This window comes from Leucoraja erinacea, chromosome 4, assembly GCF_028641065.1.
Source record: "Leucoraja erinacea ecotype New England chromosome 4, Leri_hhj_1, whole genome shotgun sequence".
NCBI classification, from domain to species: domain Eukaryota; kingdom Metazoa; phylum Chordata; class Chondrichthyes; order Rajiformes; family Rajidae; genus Leucoraja; species Leucoraja erinaceus.
In genome coordinates this window covers 82,140,220-82,165,832 of record NC_073380.1, presented here as the reverse complement: position 1 = coordinate 82,165,832, position 25,613 = coordinate 82,140,220, and the positions used below count along the sequence as shown (strand labels likewise).

General features: G+C 41.0%; 1 protein-coding gene across 1 annotated transcript in view; it reads left to right on the top strand.

The window, feature by feature from the left end:
* The window catches only part of herpud2 (HERPUD family member 2), a 57,057-nt gene extending 35,044 nt beyond the window's left edge, over nucleotides 1–22,013 (top strand). Inside the window, exons 3-8 of the mRNA XM_055634668.1 lie at nucleotides 990–1,100; nucleotides 2,694–2,854; nucleotides 3,948–4,073; nucleotides 13,928–14,251; nucleotides 20,209–20,326; nucleotides 21,110–22,013. Coding sequence (XP_055490643.1) covers nucleotides 990–1,100; nucleotides 2,694–2,854; nucleotides 3,948–4,073; nucleotides 13,928–14,251; nucleotides 20,209–20,326; nucleotides 21,110–21,298 — 1,029 coding nt within the window. The 3' untranslated portion in view covers nucleotides 21,299–22,013. The remainder of the gene's footprint in view (nucleotides 1–989; nucleotides 1,101–2,693; nucleotides 2,855–3,947; nucleotides 4,074–13,927; nucleotides 14,252–20,208; nucleotides 20,327–21,109) is intronic.
* The last annotated feature ends 3,600 nt before the right edge of the window (nucleotides 22,014–25,613 follow it).

Here is a 25,613-nt window from a genome sequence, read left to right as displayed (position 1 = left end):
TGGTTTGGGTGGAGAAGGATGAGTAAACCAGGGAGTTGCGGTGGGAACAGTCGCTGCAGAAGGCGGAAAGGGGTGGAGGTGGGAATATGTGACTCGTGGTGGGATCCTGTTGGAGGTAGCAAAAATGTCTGAGGATTTTGCATTGTATGCAACGGCTGATGGGGTGAAAGGTGAGGACTAGGGGGAAGGGGACCAACAGCGGAGCTGCGGGGTACCGAGGAGACATATGTGAGGCCCTCATCCTTCTTCCAGATGTTTGGAGAAAGATGAGAGTGTGACCAGGGTAGTGTGGGTCTTTACCTTTGTGAAGAAGAGCTTCCATTGATGGTGGGATGGTCAGCACTGTAATGGACCAGGTGATGTTTATCACTTTCTGCAATCTCCTTTATTCCTGGGCATCTGAGTTACCAAACCGTTGATGCAACCAGTTAGTATGCTCTCCACCTTGCACCTGAAGAAGTTCAATAGACTATTTGGTGACATGCAACATCTCCCCTATTCTTCTAAGGCAGAGGCATTAATGAGTTTTTATTTGTGATTGCCTCAATGTTTTAGTCATAGTCATACAGCATGGAAACTGGCTCTTCGATCCAACTTGCCCTTGCTGACAAAGATACTCCATCTACACTAGTCGCACCTGCCTGTATTAGCCTGTATCTCCCTATAAACCTTCCTTATCCATGTACCTGTTCAGATGTTTTTTAAATATTGTTATAGTACCTGCCTCGACTACCTCATCGGGCAGCTCATTACATATGCCCACCACACTCAATGTGGATAACGTTGCCCCTCAGGTTCCTATTAAATCTTTTCCCTCTCACTTTATAATGTTCTGAGCCTGGAACAGATAATGCATGCCCAGGAACTTGAAGCTGTTGACTCACTCCACTACAGTTTTCAGATTTGATAACAAAGGTGTCTCTTAACATTGTTTTTGCTTCTTTCATCTTTCCACCACCCTCGCCTCTCAACCTGTGTGAATAATGTAGCAAGATGAGTATCACATGGTTCATCTGGTCTGCTCGTCAAGGACTCCTTCAGGGTCACCAAAACTCAACAACAGGAACAATGGAATGACAGCACCCAACAGTGGCACAACGGTAATGTAACTGTAGCAATCAGTACTGCTTCATCTTCGGCTCCTGGTACATGGCTCTGAAGTTGGGATGTGTTTCGTGCGTTGATAATGCATACCGTGGTTCCAGGAAGTAACTAAATGTTGCTGACTTCCGACAAACCACAATGTAATATATTTAAATTGGAAGTCACAGCTGCTAACGTAAATATTTTAAAAACTGACTCTCTTCAAAATCACAAATTTAATTTAATCCTGATATGTGAAGTGATGCATTTTGAAATAAACTGCACAATGAATGATAGGACCTTGGGGAATATTGAAGAATAGGGGGACCTTAATGTGTGAGTCCAAGAATCCCTGATGGTGGCAGTACAGCTTGATAGGGAGGCGAAGAAGGCATGTGGATACTTGTCTTTATTAGCTGGAGCACCGCATGGAAAATGTTGAAATTGTCAATGTCATGTTGGTAGTTAGTGGTGAAAAGAAGAAGACATTGTAAGAGGCCAGAGGGAAATCTGAAAGTGTGAGAAGAATCTACGGTTTAAGGTGGAGATATCTAGCTAAAGAACCAGGTATGAAGGAGAAGACAGCTGTTGAAGAGATGGTATATGCTTGGCTTCATTCTCCATTACTGGCTTTAAACTATCTTTCAACTTCTGTAGGAAACTATTGCCATGCTTTTATTGTGTGAAATACAGAACGGGCAGCACAGAGGTGCCACGGGGACTTCTTCCTCAGCTCTGGCGACCCTGGTGCTATCTTTGTGGTGTTTGGCCTGTGGTCAAGTGGATTTCTACCTGGTATTCCAGTTTATTCCCACATCTGAGCCTGGTTGATGGGTTAATTGGCCGCAGTGAGTTGGCCCCTAGTGTGGAGGCGAGTGACAGGAGCATCAGAGGCGTTGATTGGCCTGTGAGAAAAAAATAGGTTAGAAATGTGAGGAGTGGGGCTGTTCTCAGAGCTGGCAGCGACATCATAGGTTGAATCCGCATCTTTGAAAATAGGAAACACCAAATATCATTAAATATTTTCATTTGCGCTATGATCTGTGCATTTGTTTGCTGAACTCACGTTGAAAAGGTGCATTTACAAGCAGTGCTTCTACAAGACCATTATCCATGCAGCATTTTTTGTAGAACCAGCTGAGTTTTTACTTTTGAATTGGGAATGAGTGAGAAATGTAGAGACAAAGTGGCCAGTTTCCTGACATCCAGCCAGAGGAAGAAGCAGGTGTAAACCCCCCATTAAGTTTGCTGGAGATTGGTGAGAGTGGTAGACTGATCTTGTAGCTGACTTGTCTCGAGCATTTTGCTCTTGTGAAGGGTCTTCCTTTTTAGGCTTGAAATGTTGCAGCATGGGTCATCAATTTGTCACAAGGTTTCCCCAATTTATGAAGGAAATTTGCAGCTTGGCTGCAAATACAATTTTTGGCAGAAGAAAGACTTGGATATGATTGTGGAGATTTGGATTTGGATTTGCATATGTGGGGAGAAAAAGATTTATTCTTTTAATTTAACAACAATTAATGGACAGGGTGCATGGGACTAAAAATAATAATTCCTCTTGACGTTTTCCTTACTGATTAAAAGTATATAAGTTTTAATTCTCTCTTCAGAGTTCTGAAAATTCAAGTACCACAACAGCCTCACCATCTTCAAGCCAAGAATCAATGACTGGATCCCCAGCCTCCAATCCAACGGCTCTGAGGCATCGTAGTTTTTCTCAGGTTCCTTTAAACCATGCCCAGAGCCAAAGACACCCACATGTGATCCAAGGGTAGGTAGAATGTTAAAAGGTGATGGCTGTTTTCTAGATTGTTTGCTTGATGTGAATGGTTTTGAAGAACACATGAGAGATGATGCTGTGATTTCTTGAGTCACTACAGTAGGTTTTAGTGAAGACCCCTCCACAGTGATCTGACAGTGGTGTAATATTGTCTAAGTACCAATAACTGTGACTTGGGAACTTGAAAGTGATTCCTGAGGCTGTTCCAAATTGTTCATCACTTCGGTTTCACTTAGGCTCCATGAAAAGTTTCAAACCTACACCTTTGCATCCAGCCAATCTATCATATAAATACTACTTTCTTGTCACAGCTAGTTCTGTTCGGTACACAATAAAAAATGCTTATGTTCATTTCCATATGTATTCATATGTAAATGTACTGTATTTAATTATATTTTTGGCCATTGCCATATCTTCATTAGATGGACATTGCATTTGCTGAAGTTTTTAATTCAAATTCATACTCTCCAACACAATACCCACTTAAATTCCACCACTGAGCTTATTTTGGATGTAATTTCCTGGTTTCACCTTTGGCTTGACATCTGCCACGCAACCCTGAGTTCAGCTTTTGGATTTTTTATGGTGCGAGTGTATTTTAAATGAAAATGTTTTGGTACTTCTCTAGTGTCGCTGATCTTGGCTGATAAAATAATACATACATTTCTTGCAACTATCTCTGGATCAAGGCTGTGGAGAAGTTGGCTACTGAGCAAAATATGAAATAAGATTTGGCATTCAGGAAAAGAGAAGGTGAAAGTCAAACTTTGCTGAGAGGAAGTCACAAGATGATCTTCTGATGGTTGTAGTCCATCCTTGGGATTGGAGCTGAATATTTGAATGTTGTGCACAAAATATTTTATCAAATATTGTATGTAGCAATGTTTCTGTTAACTTTGATTGGATTTCAGAATTAAGAGTGCAAAGCTAAGTGGGGTGATCCATTGTGAAGTACAAAATACAACCAACCCATCAAAGAGTCAGAATGCCACCTTGCCAATCCTGTGTAGATCAGGACTTGCTCATAAATTATCTGATTTTTGTTTTGCTTCTCTGTTTAATTGTGATGCCTGGTTCCTTTCAGACATGGAGGTGACCAGGTTCCAATGCAACCAGCGATTCCAGTTGGCTTTCCTGCATATCCTATGTACAGTCCACAACACATGCTCTGGTGGCAGCAGATGTATGCCCGACAGTACTACTTGCAGTAGTAAGTACTCTTACTCTGGCCTGTGAACTTACACAGTTATGTAGAAAAGGATCTGTTTCATATCATTAGGAAAATGAAATTGTACAACACTGAATTTATACTTGTCCTATTATTTGTCATTTGTAACACCACCAAAAACTTAATACTGCAATCTGCTGCGTTTTTGGCCGCGGGTTCCAATTACAGAACACGTTCAGACATATTGAAGACGTCTATACATTTATATTGAAGACGTCTATACATTTGGATACGAGACTGCAAATGCTGGAATCTTGAACAACAAAAAACTGGAGGAACTTGGTGGGTCAGGCGACATTTGTGGAAGAAAATGAAAAAACTATGTTTTGGGTCAAGACATCTCTTCAGAATTCTGAAGGTTCCTGAAGTGAAATATCTGTCCATTTCCCTCATACCGATGCTTCCTGACCTGCTTAGCTCCTCCAGTGTTTGTTTATTTTCCTCAGTCTCTGACTTTACCAAATGGCTCTCTAAGTCCTACAGCAAAGATGACTTTAATTTGATAGACGCAAAATGCTGCAGTAACTCAGCGCGTCAGGCAGCATCTCGGGAGAAAATTATTAGGTGACGTTTCGGGTTGGGACCCTTATTCTGAATGAGTCTAAGTAAGACATTTGTCTTAGCAAACCCTTATAAATATTTTGCAAATGTAACATCTGCCTCTGAACTTGTTGGAAGTTTCCACATCTTTCTGCACCTAGTGGTAGTCAGGCTGAATCTGGTTCCATGGAGCCACTTGCTGGAAAGAGCCTGTAATTACATAGACAATTCATGCAGTCATAGAATCCTGGGTAATTTGCCTGTCAGTCAAGAGGTGCCTCACTCAATCCTACTCAAAAGTTGAGAAAAAGAAAATAGAAGAAAGAGAATAAAACATTAAAGACAAAAAAAAAGTAAGAAGATCATTGTTTATGATCTTGACCAACCCTCGTCCAGTCCTGAAACAGTTAGTTTTTACAATTGTGTTGCACCATATGATTCCAAAAAGTCGACAAATGGAGACCAACTCGTTATGAATTGGTCTGATTTATCCATTAGGAGGAATCGCATTTCCTCAAGATGTGCGGTGTCCAACATACTTGCAATCCACATTTTAAGTGTTGGTATTGTATTTTTCCAAAATTTAAGTGTTAATTTTTTTTGCTATTATTAAACCATAGTTAAAAAATAAATTTTGAGATGTGTTCAATTTATTCCCATCTTCCATTACGCCAAATATAATCATTTCAGTATTAGGTTCCATTCTTATCTTGAATAATTTTGTAAATATTTTGAAAATATCACTCCAAAATCTATAAAGTTTTATGCAGGAAACTAAGGAGTGTGTTATAGTTGCATTTTGGGATAGACATTTATCACAAATGGCGGATATATTTGGATAAAATTTGTTCAATCTTGTTTTTGAATAATATAATCTATGTAAAATTTTAAATTGAATTAGATTATGTCTTACATTAATCGAACATTTGTGAATATATATCAAGTACTTTTCCCATGTAACCTTCGTAATTTTTATCATTAGTTCCCGTTCCCACTCTTCTCTAAGTACCTCTGTCGATGGTAGGTCTATATTTAGAATACTATTATATAAATATGATATTAATTTTTGTGAGTCAGCTTCAATATTCATTGCTTCTTCCAATAATTCAGGAGTTCTTTTTTGATATCCTTGTATATATTTTTTCATGAAATCGCAAATCTGAAGATATTTAAAATATTGGTTGTTTATCAGTTTAAATTTTAATTGTAATTGTTGGAATGATAGTAGGTTTCCCATTTCGTACATATCCCCGATCCTTCTAATTCCGAGACTTTCCCATTGGTTATATGTCTTATCAATAAGAGATGGTTTAAATAAAGGGTTATTTGCTATTGGCATTAACAATGATAGATTTCTTAATTTTAAAGATACTTTTATTTGTTTCCAAATTCTTATTGTACCATATATAATTGGGTTCTTCTTATTGTGTTATTCAGTTTTTTCGGGGAGAAGTAGATCGTTCCTATATTACAAGGATGACAATCCTCTTTCTCCATTTTTATCTATTCTGTCTGTTGGGTAGAACTATCCAGCCAGTAAATTATATTCTTAATATGCACTGCCCAGTAATAATACATAAAATTCGGAAGTGAAAGTCCCCCGACCTCTTTTGGTTTACATAAGTGTTTTTTTTTTATAACTCTGATCTATAGTCCCAAATAAAATTAGTAATATTAGAGTCTAATTTTAAAAATATTAGACTGAAATATTAGTATAGACTGAAATAGGTATAATAATTGTGGTAGGAAGATCATTTTTATTGCATTTATTCTACCTAATAATGATAAAGGAAGTGTTTTCCAAAATTTAATCAGCGTATTAAGTTTATTTAATAAAGGTATAAAATTAGCATTGAATAATGCTTTATGTTTTCTAGTAATCTGAATACCCAAATATTTAAATTTTTCTGTTGCGATTTTAAATGGGAACTTCAATAAGTGTGTAGGTTCTTGAGGTTTTAATGTCATGATTTCACTTTTATTCCAGTTTATTCTATATCCAGAGAAAGATCCAAATTCCTCTATTAAATTTAATAAATTTGGTATGCTCTTTTGTGACTTTGTAATATATAAAAGTATATCGTCTGCATATAATGAGATTTTATTCTTTGAGTCCCTGGTATTATAGCCCTGAATATTCGGATGAATTCTTATACTTTCAGCCAGGGGTTCTATCATAAGGGCAAATAGCAGGTGTGATAACGCACAACCCTGCCTATTACCCCTTGGTTGAAGTTGAAATTTTTGAGATAACATGTTGTTAGTTAAAATTCTTGCTAAAGTCCTTGCTAAGATTTTCTGGTCTGTATTTAAAAGTGATATAGCTCTGTATGAGCCCAGATCTTCTAAATCTTTATCTTTTTTTGGAATAAGCGTAATAGTTGATTCTGTTAGTGTTTCAGGTAGTTTGTTTTCTTTAAAAGCGTGGGAGTATAAATTAAATAAATAAGGGGTCATCGTCTCATGAAATTTTTTATAAAATTCATTACTAAAACCATCTGGTCCCGGTGTCTTACCATTTTTCAACTATTTTATTGTTTCATTTATTTCTTTGCTTGTAATTTGAGCTCCAAGTTCCTCTTGTTCCAAATGGTCCAGTTTTGGAAGATTACAGTTATCTAAAAAAATTTAAATTTTGCTATCTTCTATTTTAATTTTAGATGTATATAAATTTTGGTAAAATTGAGCAAATCTATTATTAATATCTTTAGGTAATATTAGTAATTCACCTTTCTCGGATTTAATTTTGGTTATAGTATTTTCCTTTTCTTGTTTTATCAGTTGGCGAGCTAAAAGCTTATGTGGTTTGTCACCAAACTCAAAATGTTCCTGTTTTGTAATTTGGAATAGTCTTATTACTATTGCCGATAAAATTCGATTAAGTTTAAATTTCAGTAATATTATCTTATTGTGTTTATCTGTCGTGGAATCTTTAGCATTATCTGACTCTAACTGTCTGATTTCTTGTTCTAACAACATGTGTCTTATTTTTATTTTGAAAACTTTGATATGAAATTATAATTCCTCTAATAAATGCCTTAAAAGTTTCCCGTAATAAAGAAGGCGAGGTACCTGGTGTATCATTTGTATCAAAAAAAAAAGTTTCATTTGTTGTTTTAAATATTGATAGCCTTGTAAGTCATTTAAAATATGTGTATTAAACCTCCAAAAAGATTTTTTACCCGGCATTCCCTCAAATGTTACTGAAAATGTCAACGGAGAGCGATCTGAGATACTACTAATGTGGTATGTTGGATTGATTGTATATGGCATTAATTTCATATCCACTAAAAAATAATCAATTCTTGAATAAGTTTTATGTACCGAAGAGTAAAACGAGTATTCCCTTCCAACTGGATTAGCAGATCTCCATACATCTATTATATTAGTATTTTTTATACAGGTGCACAACCTTTTATCCGACGATCCAAATAACGAAAACCTCCGAATAGCGACATTTTTTCAGTCCTTGAAGAAAGGTCCTTGAAAACGTTCACCGAGGGCGGCCCGCAGAGGTGACAGCGGAACCTCCGGTCGGTCCTCGAAGAAAGGGGAACTAAATCCTCATTCATAAAAGAGAAGGTGAGGATATATTGCGCGGGAGGGTTAATAATTGACAATCTGCTGCTGCCTGCCCGCTGGGTTAAAAAGTTCCCACGGTAGACTCACGATACACAGTGTATCGTGAGTCTTGCATGAGAACTTTTTAACTCAGCGGGCAGGCAGCAGCAGATTGTCGCTCCCTTAAGTTTCACCCCACCTACACCCCTCTGCTTCTAGGCCATGTGTGTGACCCCTTCCCTCCCCTCTCCAGTTCCCCGCCCATTGCACCGGCGCGGGGGTTTTGCACTGTCTTCACGTCGGAGCTAGTGCCAATCACCGGAGACGTCAGGACCAATGGGACACGGGCCCCCAGGCCCACTGCAAGCACGGAGATCCCAGAGACCCACAGCCAGCAGCAGCCCAGCCCCGTTCCAATTCCAGAGGAACACGCTCCCCGTAGGGACCGAAGCTGATGGTGTGCAAGGTGCGTCTTGGTCTTGAAGTTGCGGATGAGGGGGCGCAGCTCGGGCTGTGACGTCTCTGGCCACCCCCCTGTACAGGAGCTGAGACTGGGAACTGTGGGGTTGTTTGCAGTTGCAGAGGGTGGGGGCAAGGGCGGTACAGTTCTCAGTCTCAGCTCCAGTCCAGAGGGGTGACCGGAGATGTCAGGACCAACGGGACACCGACTGCAAGCACGGAGATCCCAGAGACTCACAGCTAGCAGCAACTCTAGCCCAGCCCCGCTCCAACTCCAGAGGAACCCGGGTTGCGGATGAGGGCGCGCAGCTCGGGCTGTGGGCGAACTGCGACGTCGCTGTAGCGGCGCATCGGGGAGCGGGTTCCTGTTGGTCCTGACGTCTCCGGCCACCCCTCCTGGACAGGAGCTGAGAGACGTCAGGACCACCAGAAGCCGCTCCCCGATGCGCCGCTACAGCGACGTGGCAGTTCGCCCACAGCCCGACCTGCGCCCCCTCATCGGGACACCGACCCCCAGGCCCACTGCAAGCACGGAGATCCCAGAGACTCACAGCCAGCAACAACTCTAGCCCAGCCCCGCTCCAACTCCAGAGGAACCCGGGTTGCGGATGAGGGGGCGCAGCTTGGGCTGTGGGCAAACTGCCACTTGTCGCCGTAGCGGCCCATCGGGGAGCGGATTCCTCTGGAGTTGGAGGGACAGGGAGACACAGCGGCTTTTGAGAATGGTGGGCAATCACTTCCAAAGTTCTGCCCACACAGTCAGTACACCTCTCCTACACTTGTCTCCCGCACTAAGATTATCTCGCAGAGAATGATCCCAGCCTAACCCTCCCTATTCTCTCCTATTCTGCAAGAAAAAACTACATTGAAGACTCAAACTCGCGATCGAGTAACTGCCGGGATCGAGGCGCAAACTCGCGACCTTGCAGGTACGAGCCGAGCACTCTACCACTGAGCCAGCCGTTAAAATCTACGCTAAAAATCTTCCATTCCGAAAGCCGAAAAATTCTGAATTACGAAAAGTGTCTGGTCCCAAGGCTTTCGGATAAAAGGTTGTGCACCTGTATATGTATTTAGAAGTTCACTAGTCTTAGATTTTAAATTACTCCTCCTTTGTTTTGCTGATTTATCTAGATATGAATCTAAAACACAGTTAAAGGCCCCCCCTATCATCACATTTTGGTAATTAAACTCTGATATTATATCTATAATTTTATCAAAAAATTGGGGGTTGTCAAAATTCGGAGCGTAAATATTTATCATAGTCAGTGGGGTTGTATAAATTTCTCCCGAAACTATAATGTATCTTCCCTCTTTATCTGATATAGTATTCTTTTAATTTAAAAGGAATGCCTTTTCTAATAAGAATAGCCATACCCCTAGATTTAGAAGTAAATGAGGAGTAGTATGTTTGGCCTATCCACTTCGCCTTAAATCTCATTTGTGTTTGTTGTTTCATGTGAGTTTCCTGCAAAAACATTATGTCGCTTTTCAAAGATTTTACCCCTCGTAATTGGTTCATTGGCACCACTTATATTCCAACTACAGAATGTAATTCCTCCATTCTTTATTTGTGCCAACTTGTAATTCCTCCATTCTTTATTTGTCTATCGTTTTGCATTGTAAATCAAGATAATATTCCTGAATCATATGGTGCAACCAAATACCTCAGAATTCTGGGAGTTGGGTGGTCATCCCGAGTTATTAGATTTATATTGCATCTCCTTCTTGTAAAGTGCCTTAGAAAAAGAAAAAAAAAATGTGATATACAATTACTTACAAAAAAAAAAATCTTGATTGTGCTTAAAAAAAAAGGTGTTATTAAGGTATCTAAGAAAAGATACCTTAAAGACAAATAGCCATCAATGATGGCAAAAAATGTATAGACCTCCGTGATGTTGTTATACATTGAGCCCCTTGGTAGAGCCTCATAAAAAGTTACATACCGTTTCATATTTTGTCTTTTCTTATATGAATTTATCAAACCAGCGCCAGAGAAAGCCGAAAGAAATCAGGAAAAGACATAAGAAGTAAAAAACCAAATATAAAACACAACATATTAACAATTATATAAGTATATATGTCTTTCCAATTTATCTAATCTTAATCTAATCTAAACTTTACCATATATATCCACCCAGGATTCTTACATAATATCCCATTCTTTAACTACCATACAAGCAGGTACCAAGGGGTTAAACTTTGAGCTTTTCGTTCAAGGTGAAATATGGCCATGGCTCTCCAAAGACACATTGCAGAGAGATGAGCTTTATAATTGTCTGGAAAGCTCGGCCATTTTAACCAGTTCAAAATTCTATCATAAGAATTAAAAAGTTCAATCTTCTTCCTTGTCGACAGCTTCCCCCGATGTTTTCTTAACGATATCCTCTGCATACTTTAAAGCTTTTCTGGGATCTGTAAATGAGCGTTCAGTGCCGTTATAAGATATCTTCATTCTATCGGGAAAAACGATCCCATATCTAACTTCGGGGACATCCTTCAGAGTGTGTCTTGCCGGTGTGAACAATCTCATTCTCCGGACTACCTCGGGTGGGTAATCGCGGAAGATTCGAACATTATCCCCACGGTATGTCAGCTTCTTCCCATGGGTAATCTTTCTCAATATAAATTCCACTGAAGAGATATCACGGAATTTCACAATTATCTGTCTTGAATAATTTGTTCCTCTTGCAACATGCCCAACTCGGTGAGCGACGTCTATTCTTGGTTCTTCCAACAGCTCAAAGACATCTTTGAGTAAATCAGTAACGAAAGTACATGCTTGAGATTCATGTCCCTGTCGTCCTTCCTCTACTCCGAGAATCCTCAGATTTTGTCTTCGAGATCTTGCTTCCAGATCCAGACATTTGTCAGTCATTCTTCCAAGTTTTTCCTCTTCAGTTTTCTGTGATTTTTTCAAACTCCTTATTTCCGTGACCATCTCTTTTATTCATTCTCCATCTCTTCCATTATCTCATCCAATTTTCCGATATCATCCTTCACACCTTTAAATTTCTTGTTGTAATCATTTTCAATCCTGACACTCTGACTTTAGTCTCTTATCAAATTCCTTATATTGCTTCTTCAGTTCTTTTAACTCACTGCAAGTATTATCAATTTTTTGAGAAATTCTTTCCATATTAGTCTCCATACTCTTCTTATTGTTCATTGAAGTAGGCATCATTGTTCATTGTTCTTCTCAATGTTCATTGAAGTAGGCATCAGTATGGAGGAGGATTGATTGAGCTAAGAGTGAGTCTCTGTCCTTTTTCATATACCGCTATCCTAACCAATGTGACATTTCTACTTCCCATGGGAAACTTAATTATACAATGTTTTTTTGGTAATAAGGGACCATTGCTGCAACATAGTTTTTGGTCTCCTAATCTGAGGAAAGACATTCTTGCCATAGAGGGAGTACAGAGAAGGTTCACCAGACTGATTCCTGGGATGTCAGGACTTTCATATGAAGAAAGACTGGATACTCGGCTTGTACTCGCCAGAATTCAGAAGATTTAGGGGGAATCTTATAGAAACTTACAAAATTCTTAAGGGGTTGGACAGGCTAGATGCAGGAAGATTGTTCCCGATGTTGGGGAAGTCCAGAACAAGGGGTCACAGTTTAAGGATAAGGGGGAAATCTTTTAGGACCAAGATGAGAAAAAAAAAATTCACACAGAGAGTGGTGAATCTTTGGAATTCTCTGCCACTGAAGGTAGTTGAGGCCAGTTCATTGGCTATATTTAAGAGGGAGTTAGATGTGGCCCTTGTGGCTAAAGGTATCAGGGGGTATGGAGAGAAGGCAGGTACAGGATACTGAGTTGGATGATCAGCCATGATCATATTGAATGGCGGTGCAGGCTCGAAGGGCCGAATGGCCTACTCCTGCACCTATTTTCTATGTTTCTATAAGATATAGAAATTTAGAATAAAAGCACATTTAGTGGAATACTGGTATTTGGGGTATCTAAATATGGAGTTTGTGGATAGTCAATGCTGTAATAAATCAGCCCCGTTAGATTGCACCTGAAATACTGAGATTGAATGGACATAAAACAGCTGGAAGATTTTCCTGCTTCTGCTTGAAGTCACTTTGGATGTTTCTCATTTTTCCCTATTTTTGTTTTTGCACTAGTCAAATTCTATTTACAGCTTTTCAAAAGACAGGTCTTTCGCCATATCTCAACCAGTCCTGATGCAAGGTCTCGACCCAAAATGTTGACTGTCCTCTGCCTCCACAGGTCCTGCTGGACTTGCCAAAATCTGCAGTTTACTTTTGTTCCAGATTCCAGCATCTGCAGTTTCTTCTGTGTCCGTTCCACCTCTCCAGAAGTATTGCCACATTCTCATGCATAAAATTCCCAAGCAAGACATGCTCTTAGTCATGTGCCTGGGTTTATGTCACTTAGGGCCCTGTCAGTAATGCTAATATCATTACCGTTGATGTCCTGCTTTTTCATTTCAAAGTAACTGCAGAAGACAACATTATTTTGTTTATGTTTGTTCCACCTTGGACAGTGACTGATTTATCTATTCCAAGTTCCTCCATACACTGTGCAGCATTCCTTCCCCTGGTGCCTTTGGGCAACTCAACTTTGGGGAGTCTCATTCTATACACCTGATGCTGCTTCTCTCCTGATTTGTTCTTGCTCCTTTAGGAAAGCAGGCTGAGCCATGGGATTTGATAAGCTTTGTGGCTGGAATAGTCTTTTTCCTTGGCCACATGTCCTCTAGTCTCTCTCAACCCCCCTGTGCTAGCTTCTGCATAAAACAACCCAAAAGATCCCCCAGCATTTGTCTTGGAGTGTCTCCATCTTGCAATTGAACTCAATTACTCTTTGCCTAAGAGATTGGGCTGGAGATCTCAGGCCAATATATTTGCTGAACTCACTTAACGTCCCTCGTCGTACAGTCCAAATATATACATCGCTTCTATTTATTGAATTAGCTGTTCTTAATTAGGTTGCATTTATTAAATGATTATTTGCTGTTATATTTAACAATTTAATACATTAAATCAAGATATAAATCACTGCTCAGGTTTGGAGGAAGAACACAAGCACATGCTCACCACCTACCTGTTAAAGTACAATACAAACACATCATGACTTTTATCCCCCACCTCGCCTCACCACATTGTCCTTCCACAGTCCTGGATTTTTTGGACTGGACTCTGTAGCCATACAATAGAAAATGTCTGTCTATGAATATCTGGTAAGGCTAGTGTTGATTATGCAGAGCTTTCACTTCTAGCTTCTTTCCCTTCTCCTTCCCAGCCAAGCGGCAGCCAGACTTTCAGGTCCAGCTGGTGTTCAGCCCCCATCTCTGGGGGCCTCTGAGCCAGTGAACCCAGAGCCTCATCAGCCAGATGATGCCCCAGCCGCCCCGATTGCAGCAGCCCCCGAGAACAGGCCCTTGAACCAGAATATTCAGATGAATGCACAGGGGGGCCCGGTGCTAAATGACGAGGACTTGAATCGTGACTGGCTGGACTGGATGTACACTGTCTCCCGGGCTGGCATCCTCCTGAGCATTGTCTACTTCTACTCCTCCTTCAGTCGATTTGTCATGGTGATGGGAGCTATTCTGCTTGTGTATTTGTAAGTATAATTACAAATACTTTATCTGCTTTAATTTGTGACTTACTGTCTCATTTCAAAATTCCCGCACCTGCAATTCTGTGTCTGCATGCCAATCTATTCTGTAGACCGTTTCAGTTTAGTTTATTGTCACGTGTACCGAAGAACAGTGAAAAGCTTTTGTTGTCCGCTCATCCAGTCAGCAGAAAGCCAATACATGATTACAATTGAGCCATTTACAGTGTATAGGTGCATGGTAAGGGAATAATGTCTTGTGCAAGGTGAAGCAGGCAAAGTCTGATCAAGGATAGTCTGAGGGTCACCAATGAGATAGGTAGTAGTTTAGCACTGCTCTCTGGTTGTGGTAGGATGATTCGGTTGCCTGATAACAGCTGGGAAGAAACTGTCCCTGAATCTGGAGGTGTGCGTTTTCACACTTTTATACTTTTTGTGTGATGTCAGAGGGGAGAAAAGGGAGTGGCAAGGGTGTGACTTGTCGTTGATTATGCTGCTGGCCTTGCAGAGTCAGCATGAAGTATAAATGGAGTCAATAAGAGGGAGGTTGGTTTGTGTGATGGCATGGGCTGAGTCCACAATTCGCTGCAATTTCTTGCGGTCTTGGATGGAGTTGTTCCCAAACCAAGCTGTGATGCTTCCTGATTAAATGCTTTCTTATGTGCATCTGTAGAAGTTGGTGAGAGTTGTAAGGGACATGCTGAACTTCCTAAACCTATGGCAAAGAGCAAGTTACAACAGCAGTTTGAATTGATTGCAATGTCTGTCTATTATTCTAAAATAAAAGTGTGTTCTTTGAAGCTGTCCAGATGAAGACAATTGTTGTAGAACTTTCCCTTGTAGGAGGAACGCATAATACGCTGTTTACAAAGAAAAGTACAGAACAGGAACAAGCTCTTCAGTCCACCATAAACTTCCCACAATCTGCTGTCCCGTATTTCAGAAATGGTTTTACATTTGGTTCATCAGCCAGGGTCCGTATAACTCTCTGACACCTCTCCCCTTTCTCGATCTCTGTCACCGTCACAGGGTTCAGACAACACAACTATCTTGACAGCACCTCCTCCCACCCTGGCTCCTATAAGGACACCATCCTTACTTTCAATTTTTCCATCTCCACTGTATCTGATGCCAAGATGAGGCTTTCCATTTTAGGACACAAAATATCCAGTTTCTTCGGTAAGTGTGGTTGTGCCCCTGCTGTTGGGGATAACCCCCCTCATCCGTATCTCCCCTTTTCCCACACTGTTCTCTTGTTCCCCCCCCCCCCCCCAGACAGAACACGAAAACAGTTACCCTGGTCCTCACCTTGCATCTGCATTTTCTTATCTCCCTGAAATCCCGTTGGGTTTGCTGAAAAATGTACAATACTAGTTTGTAATAACTTATGAAAAAGAGAATTAAATGTGTGTGGGTAGATACAAAATGCTGGAGAAACTCCGCGGGTGAAGCAGCATCTATGGAGAGAAATAATTGGCGACGTTTCGAGTCGAGACCCTTCTTCAGACTGATGTCAGGGGAGGGGATAGGACAAATAAAGAATGTCGGCAGAGACAGTGGGACTAGTGGGAGAACTGGGAAGGTGGGGGGGGGGGGGGGAGAATGAAGAGAGAGAGCAAGGGCTACAAGAAATTAGAGGTCAATGTTTAAACCACTGGAGTGTAAACTACCCAAGCGAAATATGAGGTGCTGTTCCTCCAATTTGCGCTGGGCCTCACTCTGACAATGGAGGAAACCCAGGACAGAAAGGTCAGATTGGGAATGGGAGGGGGATTGAAGTGCTGAGCAACCAGGGGATCAGCTTGGTTAAGACGTACTGAGCAGAGGTGTTCAGCGAAATGATCACTGAGCTGCACTTGGTCTCACCGATGTAGAGACGTTGACACCTGGAACAGCGGATGCAATAGATGAGGTTGGAGGTGGTGCAAATGAACCTCTGCCTCGCCTGGAAAGACTGTTTGGGTCCTTGGAAGGAGTCGAGGTGGGAGGTAAAGGGACAGGTATTGCATTTCCTGCGACTGCAGCGGAAAATACCTGGGGAGGGGGTGGTTTGGGTGGGAAGGGACAAGTTGACCAGGGAGTTACGGAGGGAACGGTCTGTGCGGAAAGCAGAAAGGGGTGGAGATGGGAAGATATGGCCAGTAGTGGGATCCTTTTGGAGGTGGCGAAAATGTTGGAGGATTATATGTTGTATGCAATGGCTGATGGGGTGGAAGATGAGGACAAGGGGGACTCTGTCCTGGTTACGAGAGGGAGGACGGGGAGTGAGACTGGAGCTGCGGGATATCGAGGAGACCCCAGTGAAAGCCTCATCTATAATGGAAGAGGGGAACTTCTATTCCCTAAAGAATGAGGACATCTCCAATGCCCTGGTATGAAAAACATCGTCCTGGGCGCAGATGCAGCGTAGACGGAGGAATTGGAAGTAGGGGATAGAGTCTTTACAAGAAGCAGGGTGGGAAGAAGTGTAGTCAAGATAGCTGTGGGAGTCAGTAGGTTTGTAGATGTTGGTCAATAGTCTATCTTGTGATGGAGACGGTGAGATCTAGAAATGGTAGGGCGATGTCGGAGATGGCCCACGTGAATTTGAGTGCAGGATGGAAATTAGTGGTGAAGTTGATGAAGTCAGTGAATTCTGCATGGGTGCAGGAGGTAGCACCAATGCAATCATCAATGTAGGTTTGCAGAGGTAGCTGGAATAACTGGAAGAACACTAAATCATATGGAAAGTCTGCCAGTCTGACACCATCGGAGTCCCATGCAAGCTTGGTTAGCCATAGATAATGTAGAACATGATAAGAATAAGACAATCATCCATCTTGAATGGTGTAGTTAGCACAGGTCTTTAAAGTTGGAATTCTGTGACTTCAGGTACAGGTAATTCTACTTTAATGCGATCATTGTGTTTTCATAAGAAACCTCATTATAGAAAATTGTGTTATGAAAACAATGTATCAATGGGGAAAAGGGATGAGGGACGACAGAGATTCAGACTTACTATATGTTTTATCCTGCATGATTTAAAAAAAGTCAACTTTTGTATAATAGTATAAGTATATATTTGTTACTGCAAGTTAGCAATACTAAGGGTTGCATGTCATGTTGTTTACATAGAACTGTACAGAACAGGACCAGGCACTTTGGCCCACAGTTTCTGTGCCAAACATGATGCCAATTTAAAATAATCTCCTCTGCCTGCACATGATCCTAGCTTTTGACCTCCCAAAATGCAGTGCTTCAATCTTGCTCGGATTAAATCCCAATTGCAATTTCTCTGCCCAGATACACAATTTTTTCTTCAGTGGAGCATCATTGCACCAGGTTGATGGAAGTAATTGCTAGTCAATTTCATTGACCATGAAAACAGAGTTTTGTCATTGAATTATGGGCCTGTCCCCATTTAGGCGATTTTTTGGGTGACAACAGGCGACTACAGCAAAATTTTCAACGTGTTTCAACATTTTCAACAATTGTTGAAACATGTTGAAACTTTTTTGGGCGACAGTGGCAACAATGGTTGAAGTATAGAAAATTGTGTTATGAAAACAATGTATCAATGGGGAAAAGGGATGAGGGACGACAGAGATTCAGACTTACTATATGTTTTATCCTGCATGATTTAAAAAAAGTCAACTTTTGTATAATAGTATAAGTATATATTTGTTACTGCAAGTTAGCAATACTAAGGGTTGCATGTCATGTTGTTTACATAGAACTGTACAGAACAGGACCAGGCACTTTGGCCCACAGTTTCTGTGCCAAACATGATGCCAATTTAAAATAATCTCCTCTGCCTGCACATGATCCTAGCTTTTGACCTCCCAAAATGCAGTGCTTCAATCTTGCTCGGATTAAATCCCAATTGCAATTTCTCTGCCCAGATACACAATTTTTTCTTCAGTGGAGCATCATTGCACCAGGTTGATGGAAGTAATTGCTAGTCAATTTCATTGACCATGAAAACAGAGTTTTGTCATTGAATTATGGGCCTGTCCCCATTTAGGCGATTTTTTGGGTGACAACAGGCGACTACAGCAAAATTTTCAACGTGTTTCAACATTTTCAACAATTGTTGAAACATGTTGAAACTTTTTGGGCGACAGTGGCAACAATGGTTGAAGTAGGTGTTGTCGTAGGCTGTTGTAGGTGCTGTTGTAGTTTGTCACCAGGTGTCATAGGTGAATTGCATTAAAACTAGCCCCTGGCAGTCACCTAAGTGGGACAGGCCCATTAGTTTTCTTCAAGTCAGCTTTTTTCCTGCTTGTCAATTTCTAAAGCTAAGGGCCTGTCCCACTTGGCGATTTTTTTCGGCGACTGCTGGCGTGATTTCAATGTCGCCAAAAGATATTGAACGTTTCAAAATCCAGCGGCAACAAAAAAATGTTGCGACACTTGAAAAAACACCACGCATCATATGTCATTACGCCGAATCACGCCGCAAATTTTTCGGTGACCCTATACGTCAGTCAATGATGCCAGCAGTCACCAAAAAAATCACCAAGTTGGGCAGGACTTTAACTTTTAAGTGTTTCTCGAGTTCCTAATGAAAATCAGAACTACCTGTAGATGATTTGGAATTAGAAACAATGATTAATGTAAGTTCGTTTCTGGGGATTCATACTTGATTGAAACATCACCCCACTCCACCAACCATTGGTTATTATAATGGTAGTTGGTGCTCGGATCTAGATAAGCTCTTGGAGACCTTTAATGTGATTCTGGAGAAGAGAGAGAAAATGGGGACCGCAGACCTGTAAACCTAATGTCAGTGAAGCATGTAATAACAGGCACCTTGGAAAATGACTTGCTGAGAGTGTTGAGGACGTGGCAAATGCAATATAATGTCGAAACATGAGGTTGTGCACCTTGATGTACAAAGCGGGAAAGTCAGAGTCAGGAAGATACAGCAGGAAAACAGCCCCTTCTGCCCACAGTCCATGCCAACCATCAGTCGCCCATTTACACTTATCTTACATTAATACCATTTTCTATTCGCCTCACATTTCCATCAACTACCCTTAAATTTTACTACCACCTACCAGGATCAACTGGCAAATTAACCTTCCTATGCACACATCATCGGAATGAAGGAGGAAACTGAGCCACCATGTGGTTACAGGGAGAAAGTGCACACTCCACAGAGAATAATACCAGACGTCAGGGTTGAACCTGTGACTCTGCTGTGAGGCAGTAACTGTTTATTGAATAGACTGAGGCAGTATTTCCGAGAATGGGAAGACCTCATTGAACTTTTAAAAGTTCTGACAGGGCTTGATGCAAGGAGGATATTTCCCCTGGACAGTCGAGAGCCAGTGTTCACAGACTCAGAATAAGATGGTTATCTGGCATCAGCATCAGGAGAGATTTCTTCATTTAAGATATGATGAATCTTTGGAATTCTCTTCTCCAGAGAGCTGAATTAATTCAATACAAAGGTCGGTGGATTTCTGTATATTAACGGAATCAGGATGTGGGGATAGTGCAGAAAGATAGTGAATGAGTGGCAGAACAGGATGGCTAACTCCTAATTTTATATTCTGGTATCTGTTGCCCAGCTGCTTCAGTAATAGAATTGTGGACCGCTGGTACAGTTGGGCATAGATGTTTGTTCCCCAGGATCAACAGTCTGAAGCGTGAACCATCTCTCACTCCATGTCCGCTGCCTGGCACTGTGTGTTTTCACCAATCTTTTTTTTTACATCAGACTCTCAGCATCCATAATATTTTGCTTTTATACCTAATTCAGTTGAACAATCAAAATACACTCACAGATTCATATATTGTCTGCAACCTAAGTAACAGTAATAATCAGTTGCTTCTCCTCATGTAAAAAAACCCTGAACAATTGAATTAATAGGAACTATCTGCAATCAAATATTATTTTTTAAATATGTAATTCTGTGCCTTGAAGTGTTATCTGTGGACTTTGGCTTTGAGTAACTGTGAACATTGTAAAACATTAGGCATCAAGCTGGATGGTTTCCATTCAGGCAGGATGCACCAAATGGACGGCAAGCAAATCAACCAGCAGACTTCAATCAGGAAGCACAGGAGGAGAATGCCCTTGAAGTTCATGAAATGGTGAGTTGGACGATGTGCCTCAGTGTAACAGTCTGATATGTCCAAAACATTCTGGTATGAATTTGTAGCACATGCAGTTCACCACTTCACTATGCCTGCGGAAAGTGGAGGCTACAGTGTAAATATCATGAGCACCCCATCCAATGTGATGTGTGATGGGTATATTACAAAGAAAACGCCTAAAGCATTACAAGTTAGCTGAAACCGAACCCTCACTTCCCCAAGTTGCACCAGCATGTACTCAATGGCTGGATACATTTCCGTTTATGCCATGTACATTCTGATGGATGGATGAAAAATACATTAAAAAATCTACACGAAACTGGATTTGCAACTATAATCAAAAACTACTAAAGCATGTCACAGAAAATGTGGTATTGATTTATTATTGGCATTGGAATGGGGAGAAGAATTTATGCAATCTGAATGAGGCTTGCATTTCCAAGGTAGAAAGGGACAAGTGTTTTACAGTTGTAGAATTTAGTGCTGAAATTGTGCATGAGTGTTTAAAGCCTTGAAAATGTATCCTCTTGGCACCCTGTCATAAGCATCTCACATTCTCAATTGGATATTTATACAATACCACCTTTAAAGAATTGGTAGATGTGCAGGTTGACATAACGTTACTGTTAACTCTTATCAGGTCTGTGTTGTTGAACCATTTTGGGCATTTCCTGGGGTGAGGTGACAAAAGTACAACAATTCAGCACACCACGATTGGTTAACATAATGCGTTCAGCACCTCTGGGTGCTAATTGTAACAGGTTGTGGTCTGTTTTCCAGGAACGGCTCATGGATGAAGGTCTGGATGACGAAAGTTGGGAGAGTGGTGAAAGCGGTGACAGTGGGGACGATACCACGGAGAGCACAGGAGGGGCAGAGCCCCCTGGTTTCATGGCTTCCGCGTGGTCATTCATCACCACCTTCTTTACCTCCCTCATACCAGAAGGACCTCCTCAAGTTGGCAACTAGGACAAGCAGTGGACTTTGTAACTTTTCTGCTCGCTACACTTATATATTTAAGTGACATTTACTGAAAGGAAACCCCAAACGCCTCAAGTGTGGGAGTGTGCCTAATCCTTCATTGCATTGCCATTGCTGCTGCAATATCCCATGGGTTTAGTGTGTTTTGTCTTTCTCCTGATCATGCCATCAATTGAGTTTCACCTCCTTTGATTACACCCAACTCTGGGAAGCACCAAAGAGAAATCCATTGGTACTTCCCTTGCTCTAGTTTTCATTGCTGGACATGAGGAAAATCGAAAAGAAATTGCCCACTTTTCTTGGTTGTGTTCTAACTGCCACCAGTCGTGATTTTGGAGGAATTGGTGGTGGAGGATGCGAAGAGTTACCCAAGTGGAACTGGCCTTGCTGGTCCTCACTTGGATAAGAAGGAATCAGTTTGGTTCAAATCACTATCTTTTTTTTTCAGCTAACTCATAATGCTATATGTGCAATCTGAAATTGTTAACAGATCAATCACACAACTCATTGCTTTCCTTAGCTTCCTCATTTTTCATTGATTGGCAGCCTAATACTCCAATTGAAGCACAGTTTCCTGAAGCGGTGTTCTGGCTGTTGAATGTTTAGTTCAGTTTACGAAGCCAAGCTGGTAATGTGGAGTTGGTTTCATTTGATTTGTATTTTGTGGGAGAGGTGATTAAACCCATGGAATTTTTAACCTGAACCCTGTGCTTCTGTGTAAACAGTTCTAATCACACAAACATTCTGGACGTGTCATGAAACTTCTGAGTTGCAGTTTTGGGGATTTAAAAGGCTGATAACTCAAATGTAATTTGTACTTGTTATATACATACTTTTTAAAATTGCTTTTACATTTTAAAAACTCATTTTAGAATTGTATATTTTACTGCCTTTTGGGCATTGAAGACAAATTTGACGATCATAACTGGTAGTTTTCATTTGGAGATGGTGATGTGACGTGGATATCTTGCCAATATAGTGGAAGTGTGAGAGGAAAGCGGTGTAAATAACGTGATCTGTTTGAGCGTGTTCCTCGCCTGAACAGCAATAAATGCTACATATAAAATTTGCAGCACTATTTGGTACTTTACAGAAGGCCAAATAAAGTCAGTGTCTTCAGCATGCTAACGTACCATTAACAATACTGTCACAATGTATTAATGATTGTTAGAAAAAAATAAATAATGATTTATTTGAATAAACAATGATCCATGCATATTAGTAGCAGCATGAAGGGGCTGCAACTAAGATTTTGTAACATTTTTGCCAACCAAAACTTGACAAGAGCTTTCTCCAATTGAAGTGTGCTAATTATACAGTAAACCCTTGGTATAATATACCATAGGGCAGTGATGGTGTCTGTTATTGCCAAATGTTCACTGTAACCGAGTAAAGGTTTCTGACCCCCACCCCTCAGTCGACATCACTAACATCAGAATCTAGGAGCCCAAGACACTAAGATCAAAGTGGGACCTCCATCACCACACGGAGCACAGCCGCCCATGAAGGCCGCATCACAACATCTGGACCAGAGCAGCTAGGGAATAGCAATAACCACTGGCCCTGCTGCTGATTCCTGCATTCAGAGATTGAGAGCAAAATGGAAGGTCCGGGGCATTGGTGTGGCAGGGTGAGGAAACCATGTCCCATTCTAAGTGAAATTGTCACAACCAATTGCCCGCCCAGAGTTCAGGATGAAAGGGCATCGACCTTAAACGTTAACTCCGTTTCTCCTTCCAAAGACACTAACTTGTTGAGCATACAAAGTTCTTTTTAGCAGCTAAAAATGGATTTGTGTTTCTGCTAAAATATACTAAAGGCTGTTTGTTACATTGTTTAATGGAGTTAAGCATCTATAGAAACAATTGCTTGTCAATTTCTATGAATCCCGCAGTGTAACTAGCAGCCTGTGTTCTTAAAGAGACAGTCTGCTATAACCAAAATCTGTTATAAAGAGGTCCGTAATAACAGTTTGCTGCACTATGAGTAGACAACAGAGTTTAGGGGAACTTAGCATTGTTACTTGGAGTAGTAAACGGATGCCTGGGCTATTCATCGAGGAGCATAGGTATTGACTGCATTGTAACAGCGAGGAGTTTAAAGGTAATTAAGTAAATTGAGAATGTAATTATGATCATGAAACTACTGAATTGAAAATACTTCATCTGGTTCATTAATAATTTGGGAAAAGAAAATCTACCATTCCTGCCTGTTCAGGATCTGAGTGACTTTGAAATCTCCAATGTGGATCTTTGTCAGCTGTCCTGAGTTCACCTGATAAATTGCTGAGTCCTGGGTTCAACTGGAAGGGAGATTATTGGTGCCAGTGTAGCCTGCATCCTGATGAATAAAAACATACATTCAGAATGAATATTGTGAGTCCATCAGATCTTTTTGTCTGAAGGTTGGGTGCACCTGAACGTGTTAAGCAATTGTTTTTAGTGTGTGGAGCCTATTTTTCTACTGTTGCTCAGTCTCACAATTCCAATCCCACTGAAGTTATCTCCTTAAACACCGCATTCTGTGCACTTGATTATCCAGCCCCACAGGAGGCAACATTTCAGCCCTTGTTCATAAGCACCACTTTTGGCTGCTCTGTAGTTTCAGTCAGTGGATTTCTAATACTTCTGACCATAATTGTAAATACATTTTACTTGATCTCAATGGCAATCAATTTCTAATTTTCATTTATCACTGTAATTAGTTCTGTAACACTCTATTCTGCTTGTGCCAAATTTCAATTACATACATACGATCTATTTCAGCAACTAATGTTGGGGCAAACTAGTGCTCATCAACATTACAGATCATGGACATTAACTTCTCTCTTTCTGAACTGACCTTGAAGAGACTGCATTAACTTATGTCATGGTAATGGGTAATCATGCCATGTCCCTTTTAACATTGAACAGTACTATATCAGCCCGCAATATCTGTGCCAAATGTGATGCGAGGCAATTTCTGCATAAATCAAACTCCTTCATATCCATGTGCTTATTTAATAGCCTCTTAATCGCCACTATTGTATCTGCTTCTATCAACCTTGGCAGCGTGTTTGTTGTACCCACCACTCTCTGTAAAGAAAGCTTGCCCTGCACATCTCTTTTAAGCTTTCTCCCTCTCACCTTAAACCTGTGCACTCTAGTCTGTATCATTTCCACTTTGGAAAAACGTTTCTATCCGCCCTCTATTTTATATTTCAGAAAATTAGGTGTGTACACATGCCATTCAGCACCAAGGGTACCGAAGTGGAGATGGTTGGGAGCTTCAAATTCCAAGGTGTAAATATCTCCACAATTTATCCTGGACCAACCACATGTTTCAGGTAATGATTCTTTGCCATGTTTCAGGTAATGACTCTTTCCAACTTACATTGATTCACCATAGAAAGCTTCCTATGGGATGCATCACAACTTGGTTTTGCAACTGCTCTGCTCAGGACTACAAGAAATTGCGGAGAGCTACTGATATATTCCAGTCCATCACACAAAACAGCCCCCCACCCCCAAGCCGCAACAATCCACCCCCCCCCCATATCAACATGCAAATTTAATGAAGCCTCGAAAACAGCCAGCATAACCAATGATTATTTCCATCCTGGTTATTCCCTCTTCTCCCCTCTCCCATTAGGCAGAAGATCCGAAAGCTTAAAAGCAGATGGCAGCAAATTCAGCACCAGTGTCTGCCTCGCTGTTATCAGAGTACTGAACGGTCCTCTTATATGCTGAGATTGAAGTCCCAATCTTCCACCCTGCCTTTGCATGTTTTTACGTACATTTTTTCTGCAGCTAGAATGCTGTAACAATATTCAGCACTCTGGTATTTTTCAGTTTGCTCTACCTGTTGCACTTGTGTGTGGCTTGATTGTGCACGTGCACAGTGATTTGACTGGATAGCATGCAAACAAAGTTCTATATTTTCTCAGTTTATGTGAAAATCATTAACCAATATCAAAAAGAAACCAATAGTTCTTAATTTTATGTACTTGTATTGGGTCTCTCCTTAGTTTTAGTTTTAGTCTAGTTTAATGATACTGCGTGGAAACAGGCCTACCGGGTCCACACCGACCAGCCATCCCCGCACATTAACACTACCTCACACACACTAGGGACAATTTCCATTCATACCAAGCCAATTAACCTACAAGCCTGTATGCCTTTGGATTGTGGCAGGGAACTGAGTATCTCAGAGAAAACCGACGCAGGTCACGGGGAGAGCGTACAAACTCCGTACAGACAGCACTGTACTCAGGATCGAACCCGTGATTGGCGCCGTAAGGCAGTAGCTCTACCGCTATGCAACC